This window comes from Perognathus longimembris, chromosome 23 (genome assembly GCF_023159225.1).
Source record: "Perognathus longimembris pacificus isolate PPM17 chromosome 23, ASM2315922v1, whole genome shotgun sequence".
NCBI lineage: Eukaryota > Metazoa > Chordata > Mammalia > Rodentia > Heteromyidae > Perognathus > Perognathus longimembris.
The window spans coordinates 27,991,777-28,007,803 of NC_063183.1; the positions used below are offsets into that span (position 1 = coordinate 27,991,777).

Consider the following 16,027-nt stretch of genomic DNA (forward strand, 5'->3'; position numbering starts at 1 on the left):
TAATCTCTTCTCGACATTGTTTTCACATCACCTCAGAATGCCTCTGTCCGCGAGTGTTTTCTGGACATGTTAAGTGCATTCCCCATGTGTACCAGGATACCTTGCCTTTCTAGAATGCATTTCCTATTCCTTCCTTGAAGCTCTTCTATAGGCTCCCTCCTTCCTGCCTGCCCCTCTAATCCTTATCTCTAGCTACAGGAGTCCTTTACTGTCCGTGGACCTACATTCATGGCATGCTTAGTCATGCTCTCTCTTAGTCATGTTCTCTCTTTTCTCTTGGGCCTTCTTTCTTTTTGAAAAAAAAAGTGTGTGTGTTTGTTTATGTGTGTGTCTGCATGCAGGTGTGTGACATACCATTACACCTGAGCTTGAACTCAGGGCCTTAGGATTTGTTGCTCCGGGCTGGTACTCTACCACTTGAGCTATAGCGTTGTTTGTTGAAGCAGTCATATTTTGCTATGGTATTCCAACATAAGCCTCAGTACTGAGTCCATAAGACTCTTCTCTCCTATTAAGCACTAAAAAAAAGCTGGAAGTGGAGCTATGGCTCAAGTGGTAGAGTGCTAGCCTTGAACAACAAAGCTCAAGGACAGTGCTCAGGCCCTGAGCTCAAGATCCTGGGGACGGACGGACACACACACACACACACACACACACACACACACACACACACAGAGCTATCTAATTCTTAATAACAGATACCTTGGCTCAGTTTCAACAAATGCTAAGTGCTATTTATTTATTTTCTGGCCCTGTCAAGTCTTCATTTACTTAAAAAAAACTTTTTTTTATTGTTATCCTGAAAGTAATATACAGAGGGGCTATAGTTATATAAGTAAAGAGTATAATTCTTTTTGGACAATGTTACCCCTTCCGTCACTCTCCAGTTTTTCCCTCTCATCCCGCCCACAAATTATATAGTCCATATTCAACACAATATCCAGTGAGTACCACTGTTGCATTTGTTTGCCCAGTGTCCCTACATTTCTGTGCCTCCCCTTACACGCCTAAAGACAGATAAACGAACATACAGAACAAAAAGGAAAGAAAACAAAAACAGCACAAAAAGAAAAAAAAAGTCTTGTTTTCATTTCCAGGAGCTCATTTCGATAAATATTATTTTGTATGGTCAGAGGCATTGCGCCTTTCTGGTCTTCTCATAAGAGTATCCTCCTTTGGTTCATTTACTTCTTAATTCACTCATTCACCTAACACAGCTTAACACAATTGCCTAAAGTACCTACCAGGGGCCCTGAAGCAAGCTGGCAGGGTTCCTAGGAAGCAAAGTATATATGCCAAGCTACTCCCATTGTTGAGTGAAATGGACGCACAACGACTAACGCTAACAGACCGGAGGAGGATGTCATCTCAGAATAGGCAATGCACACTGTATATACAAGTTTGGAGGATCAACTCTGCCAAGTGTGGCACGAAAGAGGAGGTGTTGAAGAAGACTTAGGTGAAGTAAGGTAGGGTAACACAGGAGGAAGAAACAGGTGGAGAAAAACAAAGCACTCTGGGGACGTTCATTCTCTTATCCTAGATCAAGCTCTTAGGTGCCAGACTCCAGGCCAGTTGCTGGGGTCACTAGAGGGGTGACATAGCTCGATGGGATAGGAAAAAACAACAACAACAACTAACCAGATCGTGAGGAACTTCTCTGGACAACCATTTTAAGCTTCAGGGATAGGGTTTAAAGGATTTGAACCGATTTATTGGTATTTACAAGGAAGGCAGACACAGTGACAGGCCATACTGAATTACCACAACCCTATCATTCACACCACCCAGAGGAATCCATGTTTATGTAGTGAGCGGACACGCATGAGAATGTGGCATCTTCATGGGAATTAAAGGAATAGGCAATGTCTAAACAAGGCAGACCCAGTCAAGCTTGAAGATGAAGCAAGGTGCTTGCAAGGCCGGTCCAGCTTAAGGAAAGCCAGGCTAAATGCTTCCCGCGTCTCCAGGTAACCGATAAGCCCACCCACTCCCGGGGTCAACCCTCTCGTCATTGGCTCGCAGACTCAACCAATGGGAGCCCGGGACGAGCTTCCCGCCACCTTTGGCGCCCGCTTCAAACAGCCGTCCCCAGTTAACCACTGCGGGAGGAGGACTCCTCCACCAAGCTTGAGGAAGGCGGAGACTTCCGCTTTCTCCGCCGCCCAGGCAGGCGAGGCTCCCGCCCACCGGGCGGGGTTCTCGCAGGTGATTGGACGGAGGGGTTGCTCTTCAAAGGGCTTCGTGGTTTGGTTGTAACTAGGAAGGAGCTAGCGGGTTAAAGTCAGGGCCCGGGAGGAAGGGGCCAGGGGTCTGTGTGCGTGTGTGTGTGTCTCGCTGAAAGTTGGCCTTCAGCTGGACACAGAGTGTCCCTTCGTGGACGACGACAGGGACCTCCGGTGAGTTCCGCTTCGCGACCGGATTTGGGGCTGGAGCTGAGTCGGGGGGTGGGGTGGGGTGGGGTGGGGTGGGGTGGAATGGAGGCTCCGGAATCTTCGCGAAGGGTTTCCCGGAGCCCCAGATCGTCACGGTGGGCCGGGCCGGGCTTTAGTGACCCGGGGCTGTCTTCGCAATCTCTCCAGACCCCGTGCGTGGCGTGCGAGTGACGTCCGCGGAGGGTTCCCGCCCCCCTCCCCCCCCCCGCACCCTCACGCCTTGCGAGCTGCCGAGCAGGAGGACCGCCCGAGTTCTACGCCGGGGATCCCCCGCCGTGGTCTCCCTGGCGCCATGCCTGGCTCACAGTGGGCGCCCTGCGCACGCGTGCTGACCCGGGGCAGGTGACGCCCCCCCCCCCCCCGCTGCCCACCCCACCCCGACTCCTCACCCCCCGCGCCTGCAGTTCCAGGAGCTCGGGGGCTCCCCCCCACACACACCCACCACAACCCCCTGCAGCTGTGCTCTCGTGGTCCCTGTTCCAGGCTGAGTTGAGCTTTGGTAAGGACCTCGGGGGTGTGGGGTGGAGCGGGATGGGGTGGGGGGGTGCGGCGCCATGCACTTGAACCGATGTGTATCCCGTGTGATTTTTGTTCCATTTTGTTTCCTGTACCTGCCGCAGGTAGGGGTGGCCGTGCCGTGGACTCGCTACTTGCTCACCTCCCCGCGCGGGGTTGGGACTCTCCAGTAACCCTTTCCTTTGGTCATCCTGGGGGGGGGGGGGGTTGTCGCCCCAGCTGTCGCTAGTCCTGAAGGCAAGGTGTCGGTTGTCTTAGGGCGTCTGTCTTGGTTTGGTGTTTCTCTCACACACGCCGTTGTCCTTGGTAATCTTGAAACCTGTGCTTGGTCAAGGATTCAGTGAAGGCGACTTGGGCCAGGTGTGGTCGATTCGAAAGCAACAAAGTTTTTAACCTGTCCCCAAAGTTAAGTCGAATTTGCTAACTTCCAGGAGCGATTCTTATTACCTGCCTCCCCCCACCTCCCATCCCCACCCCCACCCCACCGCTACTACATTTCATGGACATCATGAAGATGAGTCTGGATTTAGGTTGAATTTTTACCACACATTTAGCTAAAATAAGACAGGCTGACGTTGACACCCATGAGCATGGGGAATGCAGTCTGAAAAGTGACTTATTTTGTGGGGAACAGTATTAGGAAGATGACTTTGTGTCAGCTGAAGGTTTCCCACTGGCTGTTCCATTCATCTTCGCCTCAGACATGGGTGGGAGCGGTTGTGTTTTCCCTCCCAACTTGTTAGTGCAGAAATGAAAGCAGTTTGCTTAAGACTGTGCAGGTGATAAGCAGAAGAGCCAAAATTGAGCCCAGGTCGTCTGTGTGGAAGTCTTTATTCCTTAACCACTTAGACCTTACTGTGTCCTTTAAGGTCTGTTTCTAATGTAAAGGCTCTTTTTTCCCCCCCTCCTCTTTTTTTCTGTGAAGCTTCTGGTCTCTCTCTTTGTTTTAGTCTGGTGCCCAAGTTAATTTGTGCCATGTATTTATTATTATTATTATTATTATTATTATTATTATTATTATTGGCTAGTCCTGGGGCTTGGCCTCAGGGCCCGAGTACCACACCATCCCTGGCTGCTGCTTCTTTTTTTTTTTTTCTTCTCAAGGCTAGCACTCTATCACTTGAGCTGCAGTGCTACTTCCCCTTTTTCTGCTTATGTGGTGCTGAGGAATCCAACCCAGGGCTTCACGCATGCTAGGCAAGCTCTCTATGCCTAAGCCACATTCCCAGCCCCTATGCTGTGTATTCTGCAGAATTTATTACAATGTATCATTGCAACTACTTCTTTCTATCATTGAGCTGGTATCCTGTCTTGCCTGCATGTGTGGGATATAGTGTGGATCCTTCATGTTATTCAATAAAGTCATTGAAATTATGAATTCCTACTGGGTCACATTAACTCAGCCACTATTTGTTATGTGCCTAACACACACAAGGAGCAGATAGATTTAAATTCTGCTTTCAAGGTGCTTATATTTTCTAAATGAGGCCAAAACTGTACTACTTAAAAAACATTGTAATCTTTTGTCCTACCAAACACCTATCATTTCTTCAAGAGGAAGACAAAGAAAATAGCTAGGGATAATGAATCAGGGTTGAGTCAGTAAGACTGTGATCTCAGTAGGACTAAAGGACAGATATTACAATGTTCATATTCTTATTAATGGACTTGGAAAAAAATTTCCTAGTTAGAATGAAGATCTTAAGTAGACAGCTATGTTTTCAAAAGAATACAGTACACTCAGTATGCATTTTGATTTTTTTAATGGTCAGCCCTCTGAGTCAAACAACATGGAAATATTTTCTTAGTTTTCCTAGTGTGGCATAGTATTTCCCAATTCAGAATGAGTATGACTCAGGCACATGTTTGCTTTTCCATATGTTAATATCAGTGTTTTTCAAGATGGTTTCAGCACTTCATATTTTCACCAGCAATTTCTAAACCACACAAAATAGCCAATAATAGGTTTACTGTCTTGTGTTATTTTCTTTCATGTAAGTGACTAAAAGTATCATTTCTTGAATTCTCCATAAGCTCAGTTTTTTCAGGTTAATTGAGCATTTATTTTTAGTAAATTGTCAGGTTATTTGCTCATTTTAAAGTGTGTTGCGGGGGCTGGGAATATGGCCTACTGGCAAAGTGCTCGCCTCTTATACATGAAGCCCTGGGTTCGATTCCTCAGCACCACATAAATAGAAAAAAGCTAGAAGTGGCACTATGGCTCAAGAGGTAGAGTGCTAGCCTTGAGCAAAAAGAAGCCAGGGACAGTGCTCAGGCCCTGAGTCCTTGCCCCAGGACTGGCAAAAAACAAAACAAACTGTTGCCTTTTTGTCATTTCCTTGCAAAACATTGTTGAGACTGTTTTGCTAATATTTTTCTAGTTGCTAGATTTTATCTTGACTTTGTGTTTATTTTTGATACTTGTATTTGATTAATGATATCTTTTGCCTTGTACAAATCTTTTTGTGGTTAGGTTTCCATCAAGTGTTTCCTTTATGACTTAGAAGAGAAGAGTATTAGACCAGGTAATTGATGACACTTGGTCAGAATTGTTCAATGTTTTGAAATTCTGGGGATTTTAGGTGCAGTGTCAGGATCTTTGAGTAAAATTTAAACAATTAGCCTATCTTGGGTTTAAAATCCACCTTCTGCTCCTGCCTATGGAACTGGAACCTCACACTGATAACAGTTTTATTTCCTTCAAGAACTTCTGTCTTAAAGTTTTGCCAGAATCTGATTTTATCACACTTAAGAGCCAGGACATTGGGGACTGGTAATGTGGCTTAGTGTTTGCCTACTGCACGAAGGCCTGGATTCCATTCCTCAGCGCCACATAAACAGAAAAAGCCGGAAGTGGCGCTGTGGCTCAAGAGGTAGAGTGTTAGCCTTGAGCAAAAAGAAGCCAGGGACAGTGCTCAGGCCCTGAGTTCAAGCCCCAGGACTGGCAAAAACAAACAAACAAACAACCACCAAAAACCAAAAAAAACCAAGAGCAGGACATTGAAGTCACGTTTCTGTTGTGTACTCTATGGTTTTTAACAGATCGTAACTGGTTTCTGGGGTGGTAGTCATTAAGCTCAGGGTTTAGAGGCTGTCCTTTTGTAAAGCATGAAATTTGGATTTGTGGCATTCAAAGAGTGGAGAAAATTATAGAGGAACCTGCCTGTGCCATGTTTAATCCATCAACCTTGAAATTTTGGGATTTTTCTACCTGGTGGTATTCTAGTTTATTATCATCTTATTTTTTGTATTTGTATTGTTAATATCTTATATTTTTGTGTCTACTGTTTTCCATATGTGTGTCATGTGTATGTTTTTCTCCCAAGGCTATTGTCTCTGCCATTGTCTACAGCTTGTCTTCGGGTAGTTAGTTAGTTGTGGGTATTTTAGAATGCAAACATCTTCCCCTTCCCACAGGAGGACCATGTCATTAGACTTCGGTAGTGTGGCACTACAGACACAAAATGAAGATGAAGAATATGACAAAGAAGACTATGAGAGGGAGAAGGAGGTAAGTTGCTAAGAGAAGAAAAAGACTCTGGACCCAGTCCTTCACCGCTTTTCTTTGCTGATCATCTTGTATCATTTTGAAGGTATTTGTTTTCCTTTAAGACCAAACAAGGCAAAAAGCCGTACGCTGATGGGTATTTGGGCCGTTCAAAGTTGGATGAGTGTACCTGCTGCTGAATGAGTGAGTTGTTGTGATAGGATTGGTTGTTACAAGCTTCTCAGTCATCGGTAAAACCATGGCTATCCGCACATTGTCATTTGGGCATGCCAGAATAGTCATGTGCTTTTTTTTTTTTAAAACAATGTCCAAGAAATATCTTGGCTATTGTTTGAAGCTTAACCTATACATGGAGAAATTTGGGAGCTGGTGGCTTGGGGTATAAAGGTAGAACTTGCTGTTGATGGTTCGTTGGGTGGTGACACACTTGAAAACAATCTTGAGTAGCAGATGGTGGAGAGAAATTTGTACCTGGCAGTGCCACATCTGGTCCCTCTTGGGTTTTATGTTGGTAGTTCGGTAATGGAATAGTAAAGCTCCTATGAGCTTGGAATGGTGCATTGGAGGGCAGGGTTCCATGCTGTCGCTTTCTTCTGTTTATTGACTGCTTCACTGGATGTAATTATGAGGACATGTTGTTTTGTTCCCATACAAGAAGGATCTGTATTTACATTCCACGTTATCTTGCTGTCAGTGAATTTTCTTGTCATTTCCCAAGAAAAGAAATGATGTAAAATTTTTTCATATTTTCTTTCATATTTTCCCATATATTTCTTTTAGCTTTCTCTTTTTTTTTTTTTTTTAATACTGTGGTTTAGGGGCTAGGGAATATGGCCTAGTGGCAAGAGTGCTCGCCTCGTATACATGAAGCCCTGGGTTCGATTCCTCAGCACCACATACACAGAAAACAGCCAGAAGTGGCGCTGTGGCTCAAGTGGTAGAGTGCTAGCCTTGAGCAAAAAGAAGCCAGGGATAGTGCTCAGGCCCTGAGTTCAAGCCCCAGGACTGGCAAAAAAAAAAAATACTGTGGTTTAAATTCATGCCCTTGAGCTTTCTGGGAGGTACTTTAGCACGTTCCCATCCCTTTTTGTTTTAATTTTTCAGATAGGGTCTCAAGGATCAGCCTTGAACTATGATCTTTCTTCCTCTGCCTCTTGGGTAGCTGGGATTGAACGCTCTTTCCCCTATGCCCAGTGCTTTTTTCTTTCTTTTTCTTTTTTTTGAGACAGATCTTGTTACCTCTCCCTCCTACCCCTGGCCAGCCTCAAACTGTGATCCTCCTGTCTTCATCTTCTAAGTGGGATTACAGGTGTGTATTGCTGTGCCTGGCTCCTTTAGCTATTTCCATACTTCCTCAGGATTGTTGTTGGTGGGTTTCTCCCATTACATACAAGCATTTTTCCAAGGAACAAAAACACCAAATGCTTATTTGGGAGGATGAAGGTGTAACTATATACAGATAGGTCGAAATAAATGAAATGTCATATAGATGGGGAGAGGAAAGTGAAAACAGAGATTCAGGCTCTGATTCTAGTTTTGTTTTTTGGTGTTTTTTTTTTTTGGCCAGTCCTGGGGCTTGGACTCAGGGCCTGAGCACTGTCCCTGGCTTCTTTTTTTTGCTCAAGGCTAGCACTCTTCCACTTGAGCCACAGCGCCACTTCTGGCCATTTTCTGTATATGTGGTGCTGGGGAATCGAACCCAGGGCCTCATGTATATGAGGCAGGCACTCTTGCCACTAGGCCATATCCCCAGCCCTCTGATTCTAGTTTTGAAACTTTCTTTTTTCTTTTTTCTTTTTTTTTTTTTTTGCCAGTCCTGGGGCTTGAACTCAGGGCCTGAGCACTGTCCCTGGCTTCTTTTTGCTCAAGGCTAGCACTCTTCCACTTGAGCCACAGTGTCACTTCTGGCTTTTTCTATATATGTGGTGCTGGGGAATTGAACCCAGGGCTTCATGTATAGGAGGCAAGCACTCTTGCCACTAGGCCATATTCCCAGCCCAAAACTTTCTTCATTTTTACCAGCCTGTTCCTGTGTTCTTTGGCCTTTGCTTTGCTTACCTATAGAAGGGAAGGCTAGGTTTGGAGGAGTGCCTGTGTTCTGTAGCCCTAAACCCTATATGAGAATTGCTCCACAGTGCAGCTCTTACCCGTCTGATAAGTGTTGCCATATTTTTCTTTCAGATTTGTAGCAACCTAGGTAAGTTCTCCCCTGCCAACGATGGGGAACTGAATGTCTGAGATGCCTTTTTTCCCATTCTGAACATAATATAGTTTATAAACTAGAGCTGTGGCCCCTAATTTATTGTGACTTAAAATCAATTCCATATTGAGCCTTTTTAGATATGTTTTAAAATGGGTGTTTGGGTTAAAATAAACATTCTACTTTATATCTATTAAAGCATTTATTACGATTAAAGTACCAGAAATGGATGTATTTGGTAAAATGCTTAGAAATGGATCTATTAGGTAGAGTACTTGTGACTGTTGGCTACTCAGGTTGCTGCTTTCCTCTTGGGAGATGTGTGGTTTGTAATCTGAGAATGCTTGCTTTCTGTGTATCAGGGATTAGAGTCTGTGAAGACAAGTCTGTTCAGTTAATTTGACCATTCCAACTAAAGCTTCACGTTGTTGTCCGTTGCACATTTCTCCTAGAAGCCCAGGGCTATTGCATAGTGTTTTGTTGATGAAGTCATTTGTAGAACGATTGCCAATTTATTTCAGTGGAAAGGTTAATCATGGCAAATTCTCTTTTCTGGAGAAGGTATCTCGGCTGAAAGGCCTTGATGTCCCCACTGAGACGATTGCTACTTGCAGTTGAAAAGCAATCTGTTGAGTTTGAGATTAATGAGTGGGATTAAATCTTGTACATAAGGATGGTTATCTCTGTCCTTTCATCAATATTTGGAACTTGGTGGATTTTTAAAATGAGTTTCCAACCTTCTGTATTTGTTAACATGCTGAGGTTGATAGAGCAATTTTGTGTTCGGCGGCGCAAGGTTTAATGATCAAATCAAAATCGATTTAATATTGGATAGCAGGAGGAGGGTACATTTTGATAATGGGGTCTGTATCTTGCTACTGAGGAGGACTTTACTTGCTTTAGCTTCTCTCTGGAAGTCATAGAACCAAGAGTAAGAAAGTTTCAGCTCTGTCAGAGAATGAGTCAGAGAAAGTTTGTGAAGGGGAACTAAGCTCTTTACAAACATTAGTATATATCTAAACTACAAGTACTATAGGAATATATCTGTGGGTCCAGGAGTATTTTGTTTTGTTTTTTTGCCAGTCCTGGGCCTTGGACTCAGAGCCTGAGCACTGTCCTGGCTTCTTTTTGCTCAAGGCTAGCTAGCACTCTGCCACTTGAGCCGCAGCGCCACTTCTGGCTTTTTCTGTATATGTGGTGTTGAGGAGTTGAATCCAGGGCTTCATGTATGCCAGGCAAGCACTTTACCACTAGGCCATATTCCCAGCCCCTCCAGGAGTATTTTGATACACTGATTGCTCAACACCAATTAGTTGTTGTTCCCCCCATGGGGAGCCAGTTTTGTTAATCTCAGAGAAGGCTATCATAACTACCAAAGTTTCACATAGCTTTTTGTTTTTGTTTTTGTGAGAGGAGGGCAATGTACTGTTTAGAGGATTCTGTTAAGAATCCCCTCAATTACAAGGTTATGTACTTGATGCTTACTGAAGGCTTAGAAGAAAACATTCTTTCAGTTCAGGACTCCTTACTTAATGTAAGTGTAAAACATTGATTTTTGTTTTTTCCCTTGTCTAGTGTGTGGGATAGTGTTTATTCTTAAAGCAGTGATGTGTAATTGTAGACAGGACAGGATGGGCTACTTTCCAAAGTCCTTGATAAAGGTGTTTTATTTTGTCTTTAGAATTGTTTTGCTGCCTTTCAGCTGAGGCTTGTGATGTGTTTCTATGTTCTTAGCGGTGTTTTTTGCCTTTCTTGTTCTTTGTCTTTGGACCCACTCTGATATAGTTAATTCTCAAAATGATTTTTCCAATTACTGTTCATGAGCAGCTAGGCAACAAAAACAAAAACCACAAGGTCTAGACTTTTAATATCAAGTTGATTTGAAGATAAAGAACTTACTTGGAAAGAATATCTTTTGTTTCACTTTAAAGAACCAAATGGATTGAGAATTTTTTTCTTTTAAATACAATGATTGTCAGAACTATATAAGGAATGAGGAGTTATTTCTCCTGTCCCACTGCATGTACCCCTGGCCCACCCCCAAATTCTTTCTCATCAAAACTCATTTGGCAATTTGGCAACTACTTAAAGATAATAAAAAGAGTAAAAAATAAAAAAAGAGGAGGGCTGGGGATATAGCCTAGTGGCAAGAGTGCCTGCCTCGGATACACGAGGCCCTAGGTTCGATTCCCCAGCACCACATATACAAAAAACGGCCAGAAGCGGCGCTGTGGCTCAAGTGGCAGAGTGCTAGCCTTGAGTGGGAAGAAGCCAGGGACAGTGCTCAGGCCCTGAGTCCAAGGCCCAGGACTGGCAAAAAAAAAAAAAAAAAAAAAAGAGGAAAACTTCAGTTGACAATTTGGAACATTCAGAGTTTTGCTCAACTTCATGGGTGCTGTTCCTGGGCCTCTGTGCTCAAGGATAGCATTTTACCACTTGAGCCACAGCACTGCTTGTGGCTTTTTCTGAGTAGTTCATTAGAGATGAGAGTTTCATGGACTTTCCTGCCTGGGCTGATTTCGAACTGCCATCCTCAGTCTCCTGAGTAGCTAGGATTACAGGCGTGAGTTGCCGGCACCTGGCTTTTGATACATTTTTTTTTTTTTTTGCCAGTCCTGGGCCTTGGACTCAGGGCCTGAGCACTGTCCCTGGCTTCTTCCCGCTCAAGGCTAGCACTCTGCCACTTGAGCCACAGCGCCGCTTCTGGCCGTTTTCTGTATATGTGGTGCTGGGGAATCGAACCTAGGGCCTCGTGTATCCGAGGCAGGCACTCTTGCCACTAGGCCATATCCCCAGCCCCTTGATACATGTTTTAAGAAAGGTCTTTTCTGGGCTGGGGATATGGCCTAGTGGCAAAAGTGCTTGCCTCATATACATAAAGCCCTGGGTTCGATTCCTCAGCACCACATATATAGAAAATGGCCAGAAGTGGCGCTGTGGCTCAGGTGGCAGAGTGCTAGCCTTGAGCAAAAAGAAGCCAGGGACGGTGCTCAGGCCCTGAGTCCAAGCCCCAGGACTGGCAAAAAAAAAAAAAGAAAGGTCTTTTCTTTTTCCTTCTTTTTTTTTTTTTCTTTTTCTTTGTGTAGTGCTGTTCCTGAGCTTTTTTGCTCAAGGCTAGGACTCTACTACTATTTCCTTCCTTACTGGGGGTAGTTTGGTAGTTTATTGGATGTAAGAGTCTCTCTCATCCCTAGCTGGCTTTGAACAGCAATCCTGATATCAGACTCCTGAGTAGGATTATAGACGTGAATTACTAGTGCTGACTCAGAAAAGTTTTTTTTTCTAAGGAATATATGATACTCAGATACATATAGTTTTATTACATTTCCTTTATAGTAATTTCAGACAATGACAAAAAAAACTACAAATTCAAGCACCCAGACAAAATAAGAGCGAAAAGAATACCCCTCCTAAAGAAAAAAAAAACCAAAAGAAGGGAAAAATTACAGTCACTTGCTATAGTCTATGAAGCATTGAATTTGAGCCCCCGTCATTCAGTTTTACAGAGTATGTAATGTCTTTAAAGTTGATTCATAGTACAGTTTTTTTGGTATTATCAGTCAGCTTGTAAATTAAACAGATGCTTAGTTTCTAAGGAGAAGTTGCTGAAATCAGACTATTAAGTCATTTATTAATACATTATTATTTAAGTCTCACGCTATAAGTCATTTACTAATACATTACTGTACGAGTCATGATTATGAATTTTAAGACACTTCACACTGGGGTTTAAGGAGAGATAATGGTGGGAAACAATCTCCTGCCCTTCTACTCAGGTGCTTTATTAGAGTGGAGTGTTAGGCATCTTTTCATGACTGAAGCTAGATGGCTGTGTACGAATCAGCCCCTCCCCAAGGGTTTCCTACCCCATTGTCAGGGCTGAAGGGAGTCGAGGCCACCTGCTGCCTCTGCCATTCTCGCCACCTGGGCAGAGTGCAGCTGGCAGCTCAGATTCCCTGTTGTACGTCAGACGGTTGGGTCCCCAAGGTGTGACTGCCGAGGCAAGTCTGCCCTATCTAACACAGTGCCGCCATGGTCACCGTTACGACTGGCCAAGTTTGTGTATGTGGTCTTAAATCTGACACCTCTGGAAGAAAAAAAAAAAAGCCTTTTCATATAAAACCCGATGTGCCACCTCCCTTTCCTCAAGTGAAATTCTGAACACAATTTATGCAGAACGTAAGAGATGGGTTACGTGGAGGCTTTAGAAACATGTCTGACTGGAGAGGTCAGTTGCTAGCTCCAAGCCAGCTTAGGGTGGGGGGGAGGAGGGGACTTCTGCCATGACACTGATGAGGACTTTCCTGACTCAGTTGCAGCAATTACTCACAGACCTCCCCCACGATATGCTGGATGATGAACTGTCCTCCCCGGATCTCCACTACTCCGACAGCAGCGTGGATGGCCCAGAAGGAGAGTAAGGAGCTGACGCCAGTTCTCTTGTTGCTGTGTTCTCTAAGTCGTCTTTGGGTTCTAATGTTCGTGATTAGAAAATTGTTGACCCATTCTTAAGAGGTTGAGAGAAGGTTGAAGGGAAAACAGCAGTTACTGAACAACACATTGTAGAATCTTAGGGGCTCTGTGTGTTATCTCTGTCCAAATAAAGGATATTCCTTAAATCTAAAGTATTGCTCTTTCTCAAGACTGCATCCTTCTGAACAATTGGAGAGAAACTGGAATGAGCACCAAGTGCTGCCCAAACCTTCCAGTGTCAATGTAAGTACCTGCCATGACCATGACCTTGCTGAGGGTGGGAATAGACTCGAGTTCTTTCTTCTTTACATGTGTTACCTAACAGGCATATAATGCACTTCAGGGTTTATTCGTTGGAGAGAAACGTGGCAATGGCTGGGAAGAAAATCAACTTCCTGGATACCATGATGGAGAAGGCGGTGATGAAGGAGGAAGTGGATACAGTCCTCCACATAAACACGAGCAGGCTGATTTGTACCACCTCCCTGAAAACTTCCGACCATTTACCACTGGTCAGAAGCAGGAACTTCATAACCAACCAACCAATGTCATAAAATTCTCAGATCCTCAACGGAACCATTTTCAGGTATGGGAATTGGATGTTCCAGAATTTGTTTGTGTGTGTGTGTGTGTGTGTGTGTGTGTGTGTGTGTCTGTGTGTGTACCCGTGTGTGTGTGTGCGCGTATGTGTGTGTACGCGCACATGTATGGGTGTGCTTTTTTGTGTGTTTGTATGTTTTAAGAAATATATAGCCAGGACTCATGTCAGTAATACGAGCTACCCTGGAGGCTGAGAGCTAGGAGATAATGGTTGAAAGCCAGCTCTAAGCAGAAAAGTCTCTTGAGTCTGAAACTGCCCTTTTTTTGGTTGCTTCTGATTTTTATCACTTTCTTCTGAGAAGCTGTGCTTTTGGTATCTTGATAGAGTTATTTAGTCATTTTATGTAGATCAGATTATTTACTCAAATTCCTTGCTTACCACTGTTATAACAGATCTTAGACCAAACACTTCAAAGTAAATACCTGTTTTGTATCCTTTTCCGGGAGTCCGCAAGATGAGTGCTAAGGAAGAAAAGCCACTGTATTTTTTTTCTGGGAGAGTTTAGTGAACTAAGATCTAAGGATATGTTATTTTTAATAATTGCTCAGTGACAAGTTGTCATTTTCAGTAGCTGCTGTGTCACTCATTGACAAGATGATATTTTTATCCATTCAAAATGGTTTTTATTGTATAATCATGCACAATGAAGGAATTAACAGTATTAAGTAACACCAAGTATTATTTTTGAGCAAGGATGTCTATAAAAAGATGTAATTGTACTCTAATTAGCTTCTGTAAAATGAAACCAAGGAGTCTAATTTGGATAATTTTGGACCAAACCTTCACAAATCCTAATAAACCATTTTATTTTTCATGTTTTGATAGCAATTTGGTTCATCACAAGGTCCCAGCGGTCAAACTCTGGAGCAGTATAAAGTGATATATAAACCTTATCAATCTTCTGTTCAGAACAGTAGCTCACCAGCCCAGGAAACAGCTGGAAGTGATCGATTTGAAGGCTTGCAGCAACAGTTTTTAGGAGTGAAAGAAAGTAGGTACCATATTTATATTTATTTTATTTATTTATTTATTTATTTTTTTGGCCAGTCCTGGGCCTTGGACTCAGGGCCTGAGCACTGTCCCTGGCTTCTTCCCGCTCAAGGCTAGCACTCTGCCACCTGAGCCACAGCGCCGCTTCTGGCCATTTTTTCTGTATATGTGGTGCTGGGGAATCGAACCTAGGGCCTCGTGTATCCGAGGCAGGCACTCTTGCCACTAGGCTATATCCCCAGCCCCTATATTTATTTTTAATAACGTTATCAAGAGTTTTTGAACACTGGCCATTTGTGGATTATGTGTGTATGTGTACACGTGCATGTGTGTGCACGTGTGCCAATACTGGGGCTTGAACTTAGAGCCTGGGTGCTTCCCTTTAGCTTTTTTTTGTTCAATCCCAGTGCTCTGCCACTTGAGCCACAGCTCCACTCCTGGTTTTTCTGGTGGTTAATTGGAAATAAGAGTCTCGTGGACTTTTTTGCCGGGGCTGGCTTTGAAGCGTGATCCTCAGAGCTCAGCCTCCTGAGTAGCTAGGATTAGAGGCATGAGAGCCACGCTCAGCTTAGCTTCATAAATTACTTTCTATTCAGAATTTAGATCTCATGCTCAGTCACATCCTAGTTACTCTATATTTTTTTTGATAGTTTATGTGTAAATGCTGGCTGAGTGCAGTTGGCTCTTACCCGTAAGCCCAGCTACTTGGAAGGCAGATTGGAGGATTATCAACTGAGGCTGGCCTGACCCAAAGCAAGAGACCCTATCTGAAAAACAAAGAGCGTGGTTCAAATGGTAGAATGCTTGTCTAGCAAGCATGAAGCTCTGAGTCTAACCCCTGATACCACCAACTCCCCCCCCCCCCAAAAAAAAATACTCGTAGAAAAAGTACTGTGAGAAAAATGTGAGCTGAAAAGCCAGTATATATTAAAAAAAAAATCAAATACTAGTCACTGTCCATTGGCTATTCTGAATTAGTTTACTGCCATGCTCTCTGGCATATTAAATAACTTTCGATTATTTTGCATGTTGAAAAACCAGGGTGTGATTGCAGAGTTTTCTTTGTTTTTTATTTACTTATTTTTTTTCTTAAGGAAAAGTTGTACAGGTTACTGCTGGTTATGTAGGCTAGGCCACAAAGCACACTGGATTTTCTTGCTGTGATGTCATAGTGTTACTTTCATTAGGGCCCAGGATGGCCTTGAGGGAGGCCCAGAACTTACTTTTCCTGGACAGAGTCAATAGCAAATGTGAGGATGGCCTCTCTGCTCATACGTTCTGTGCATTGGGAAGTAGGTCTAATT

General features: G+C 43.7%; 1 protein-coding gene across 1 annotated transcript in view; it reads left to right on the plus strand.

Annotated features, from left to right (window-relative positions):
• Positions 1 to 2,927: 2,927 nt before the first annotated feature.
• Cep152 (centrosomal protein 152) overlaps positions 2,928 to 16,027 on the plus strand; it is a 64,557-nt gene continuing 51,457 nt past the window's right edge. The window contains 6 exon segments of the mRNA XM_048332451.1: positions 2,928 to 2,934; positions 6,369 to 6,462; positions 12,973 to 13,076; positions 13,303 to 13,375; positions 13,458 to 13,718; positions 14,559 to 14,724. Of these exon segments, the coding sequence (XP_048188408.1) occupies positions 6,376 to 6,462; positions 12,973 to 13,076; positions 13,303 to 13,375; positions 13,458 to 13,718; positions 14,559 to 14,724 (691 nt within the window). The 5' untranslated portion in view covers positions 2,928 to 2,934; positions 6,369 to 6,375.